The following is a 5,487-nucleotide window of genomic DNA, read 5'->3' on the forward strand; positions in this document are numbered from 1 at the left end:
AGTAGCACTGAGAAGGTAAGGACAGGGAGGGTCAAGAACACCTTCAAGGGACCTCTATGGCATTATGGGATCACAGGATAAGCTGCTTTCTATGCCCCTACTCTGCCCCAAATCAAGCTAGTTTGATGTGAACACATTTCTTGCAGTGTATTTAGAGAGGTGCCGAGGAGGGCAAGCCTCTACCCAGCAATTTGAAACTTTAGGTTTCTACAGTGACCTTTGGGATCTGGACTACTACGCAACGGTTATGAAATCTTGAAGATGAGGAGTGAAGGCTGGTGCAGCATTGCGTTGGACACATTAGGATCAAAGGACTCCTGTTTACCCTTGTGACAAGACTCAACCCACATCTGCTTCCAAAAAGAAGTTTCACCTTCTGTCATCCTTTATTCAAGTTAGACATCCTGGTAGAGCTAGAGCAGAGTAGAGGAAATGGATAGAATTTGAGGCGGCCTAGACATATTTTATCGAATTCACAAGAGTATCTTCTTTCCTATTACCGGAGGTTAAAAAAAACGAGCTTGCTTTGGAAAAAGTACTTAGTGCCCTCTTCATTGGAGAAGGGAAAGGTTGTGAATCCAGCCTTTCTTTGTGTTTGCATAATCACTGAAGAATATTCTTTAAGACCCCTTTGAGTTTATTGCTGCCCAACTCTGCCGTTTATCACTGCCCTAATAAAAAGAGAACATGAAAAGAAAATAGTGTTGTAAGGTTTTTTTTTGAATCATTTTCTCAACACAAAAAGAGTTTCCCCAAGTTTGAAAAGAAGGAATTTGGCCGGGCAGGGTGGCTCACGCCTGTAATCCCAGCACTTTGGGAGGCCGAGGCGGGTGGATCATGAGGTCAGGAGATCGAGACCATCCTGGCTAACATGGTGAAACCCCGTCTCTACTAAAAAATACAAAAAAAATTAGCTGGGCATGGTGGCACGCGCCTGTAATCCCAGTTACTCGGGAGGCTGAGGCAGGAGAATGGCGTGAACCCAGGAGGCAGAACTTGCATGAGCCGAGATTGCGCCACTGCACTCCAGCCTGGGTGACAGAGTGAGACTCTGTCTCAACAAAAAAAAAAAAAAAAAAAAGATGAAAGAAAGAAAAGAAGGAACTTAATTCTAGCAGTTTGGGAAAGAGTGGAGGAAACAGATGGAGAAAAGAGATGGATTACATTAACACTCGGACAAAATAACAGAAAGTCTTGAAGTTCCAAAATTAGTCTGCAGCCTTATTTTGAACATAGCTGGTGTCAGGGCTGCTTTTTCCATTCTTTTAGACTCACATGTATAGAGCTGCACAATTGTGGAGGAGGCTGGCTGTCCTTGAGTGCAACGGTCCAGCGGATGGAGAGATGGTCTTCAGAGATTCAGTCTAGCCTACTATAAAGGGCTCCAACATCTGTTTCAGAAAGCCTTTATAATTTTTTTTTTAGGAGTTTGGCTCAGCAAATAAGTGTTCAGAATCTGTGAGAACGCCTGTCTTTGGGGTTCTTGGACAAGTGTGACTTCTGTATATATTCAGTCATATTTTATATCAGTTTCCATCAGCTGTTGCTTTTTTGGATTAAAAGAAAAAAAGACACTGCCAAGAGATTTGAAGAAAAATTCTAACCTCGAGGGAAACCCTACTCTGAAGTATGTCCCTAATGAGATCTTTCCTCACTAAATCCTCATTATTTTGTTTTGAGAGGCTGGAAATGTTTCCAGTAGGATCCCTGGATAGGGAACTGTGGGGAATAACCTTGTTTGCATGTTATTTGAATGACCTCTAATTTCTTAGAGGTGTTATGAAGTCTCAACTGATCCCCTTCCCTCCCCAAATACTCGTCAGGATTCCACCATCATCTTCAGGTTTCTGTTCAGGCATCACCTAATCAGAGAGGTTTCTGTTGACTCTCTCCTTTCCCTTCCCTATTTTATTTTTCTCTCAGCACTTGCCACCATTTGACACACTGTATTTACTTGTTTGTTTACTGCTTGTCTCCCTTCACTAGAATATGGGTTTTGCTTAGCTTTGAATCCCCAGCACTACTAGCATAGTGGGTGGCATGTAATAATTTCTCAGTATGTACTTCTGAATAAATTAATAGTTGAAACTGCCACACATGTTAAATGCTGTGGGCAGAAAAAAAAAGCTGTGGTTTCAAATATAAATCTAATGTTTAAAATTACCTGGAGTAGATCTGACATCAAATTGATCCTCGAGTGACCTACATATACCAGGACAAGTAGCTTCAGAAATCCGTTTATTCATTTTTTCATATTTAATGTTGGGCAGGGCACAGTGGCTCTGTATTCCCAACAGTTTGGGAGGCTGAGGCAGGAGGATCGCTTGCAGCCTGGAGTTCAAGAGCAGCCTGCACAATATAGCGAGACCGCATCTCAACAATAAAACACAAAAAATTAGCTGGATGCCTGTAGTCCTAGCTACATGAGAGGCAGAGGCAGAAGGATTGCTTGAGCCCAGAAGGTTGAGGCTGCAGTGAGCCATGATCCCGCCGCTGCACTCCAGCATGGGCGACTGAGAGAGACTCTCTCTGGAAAAAAAAAAAAATTCATGTTAATCTAAATAACACTGGGAAATTGACTACAAATGAAGATATGAAGCCTAGAGTGTGATAAAAGCTTCAAGAGTTTCAAGAACTTCCCCTGTAAGATGATGGAGCTCGACAAAGACTGGATGATTTCTAAGTTTCTTTTCAATTCTAAAGTAAGAAAATGTTAGGGGGGTGTGTGTGTGTGTGTGTGTGTGTGTGTGAAGTTGCACTGCTACATTTTGCCACAAGATGACAGCATCATCTTTATTGAAACAGAGTACAGTTGCTATATGAAGTAAATAGAAATAAATCCAGAGTTCATGAGGGATATAAATTACTTTGGTAAAGATATCATATGTGAGGCATTCATTAGTTTGGGAAAACTATGTATCAAAAAGAGTTAACTTCCTTTTGTAACACATGGGAAATAGTTTGAAATATAGGTTTCTTCCTCCCTCCATCTTTTCCTTCCTGTTTTACACGTAGTCTTCCTCCTTCCTTTTTTATTCCTTCTTTTTCTTTCTTCCACATTCTCAGTTTATTATGTAACAAATTTCAAGTCAAACGAAACAGAGATATATAAGAAAAAGTTAACATTTTCACCATTTGCTTTTGATTTCACTCCTCTGAAGTAACTAATTTTTTTTTTTTTTTTTTTTTTTAAGAGAGGGTTTTGCTCTTGTTACCCAGGCTGGAGTGCAATGGTGTGATCTCAGCTCACTGCAACCTCCGCCTCCCAGGTTCAAGTGATTCTCCTGCCTCAGCCTCCTGAGTAGCTGGGATTACAGGCATGCACCACCATGCCTGGCTAGTTTTGTATTCTTAATAGAGATGGGGTTTCACCATGTTGGTCAGGCTGGTCTCGAACTCCTGACCTTAGGTGATCCACCTGCCTCAGCTTCCCAAAATGTTGGGATTACAGGCGTAAGCCACCATGCCTGGCAGTAACTAATGTTAATAGGTTTTTTCTCATTTCTTCCTGTATATTCATACATGTACATACACATACAGACATACAAATTATGTTTCTTTTGAACTTTAAATTAATACCTGATCAGGTATTAATTTCAACCATTTAGATGGTTGAAAACTCTCTGTCTCTTCCTTATTGTCACAAACACCACCACCACCACTACCACCAACACACATACACACACACCACCTCTAATTGCAACAAAATGTTTCCATTTTTTCCTGTCTTGAGAAGAGAAACACTTATGGGGAAATTGAATACTTTGTCTTATGTTATTCCCATTTACCATCTCTGTTCTTTATACATTATGCTTTTTCAACTTTACCAGAATCACTTGGATTAAAACCTGTGGATTTCTCAGTAGGAAATGTTCATGTGAAGACAATTTTGTAGTAACAGAACCTATAGCTTCTCCTTAGAAGGAAGTTGAAAGTCATCCCTTCAAGAAAGGGGCTCCTCCCCTTGTAATTCTACTGGGTTTTGCATCCAGACTGAGCTTCCTTCCCTCACCCATATGAAGTGTCTACCTTCTGCAGACTCCAATGGCTCAGGAACCGGGGATGCAGTGCCAGGCTCATGGTACCCTGCAGCAGATGTGGGGAGCTTTCCTTCTTTATGTTTCCATGAAGATGGGAGGTAAGTCTCAATCTAATAGCAAATGCTGCTGGGAGTTTTCAAAACAATTTTCTTTCAGCTAAATGATTGCCATTTCTGATACTTGTAACAAAAGAGTATTTCTTAATAGATATTTTCTTTATGTGGTGCTAATGGTTATTGGATATCAAATAATAACTACTTTGCTGCCATTTATTTCTAAGAATCTCTCCTTAATGGCAGTTCTTTTGTGACCACATGGAGACATCATTTTTAATAATAATGGGTTTCCAGGAGTGCTGCCCTAGTAACAGTCGTGTATCTTGTCTTAGGCACTACAGGACAAAACATTGACCAGCCCACTGAGATGACAGCTACGGAAGGAGCCATTGTCCAGATCAATTGCACGTACCAGACATCTGGGTTCAACGGGCTGTTCTGGTACCAGCAACATGCTGGAGAAGCACCCACATTTCTCTCTTACAATGTTCTGGATGGTTTGGACGAGAAAGGTCATGTTTCTTCATTCCTTAGTCGCTCTAAAGGGTACGGTTACCTCCTTTTGAAGGAGCTCCAGATGAAAGACTCTGCCTCTTACCTCTGTGCTGTGAGAGACACAGTGACTATGAGGCCTCTTTGGCTGCACCAAAATTCAAAAGTCAACCACAGCAGCGAGAAGTTGTATTTCCTGAGTGTATGCCTGCTGTGAGTTAAGACTGGGACTTTGGAACCAGACTGCCTGGATTTGAGTTTGCTACTTTCTAGTTGGGTGGTCTTAAGTCAGTCACTATTTTTTTTTTTTTTTTTTTTGGTTTATTTCCTTATCCAGAAAGTGAGAATAATGAGTATCTACCTCACAAGGCTGTTGTGAGTTATGACTCTCTATATCATCTGTATCTCTATTTATAGCTATATCTAGTGTTACTCAGAGAAGTAGTGGCACACAGTAAGCTTTATTTAAGTTTAGTTATTTCAATTCTAGTCTTGAATTTTCACTAAGTATTATGTGGTAGGACCTCTGGGACTGGAACTCATTATTTCTCTACCCTTGGTTTGTGGAAGGTGAAATCCTGACCACTACTTGTATCTTGTGGATCTAAAGCTATTAGATGGAGTTTGTCGTTCGGGTGGATTGTTGCTCTGGAAGGATCACTGTGGTGATACTCATTTTCTTTGGTGGGACTCTGAACTTTGGAAATCCAAATGCAAATGTTTCAGAGTGAGATGTTAAGTAGTCTGATTAATTATGAAAGGCTATCTTCATTATGTGCATCCTTGATAAATAAATATAATCTTAACATATTTTGAAGGTTTATAACTCAGGCTAGAAGTGAAGTTTAGGGGCTTTAGACTTGGGGAGCATGAACATAATCAGGGGAGTCTATAGAAGA

General features: G+C 40.7%; 1 gene segment (V, D, J or C); it reads left to right on the plus strand.

Annotated features, from left to right (window-relative positions):
• Window positions 1–3,865: 3,865 nt before the first annotated feature.
• On the plus strand, window positions 3,866–4,816 carry LOC134759966 (T cell receptor alpha variable 1-2-like). The segment is given in 2 exon segments: window positions 3,866–4,138; window positions 4,429–4,816. Coding segments are annotated over 2 exon segments (471 nt in total).
• The last annotated feature ends 671 nt before the right edge of the window (window positions 4,817–5,487 follow it).

This window comes from Pongo abelii, chromosome 15 (assembly GCF_028885655.2).
Source record: "Pongo abelii isolate AG06213 chromosome 15, NHGRI_mPonAbe1-v2.0_pri, whole genome shotgun sequence".
Taxonomy (NCBI): Eukaryota; Metazoa; Chordata; class Mammalia; order Primates; family Hominidae; genus Pongo; species Pongo abelii.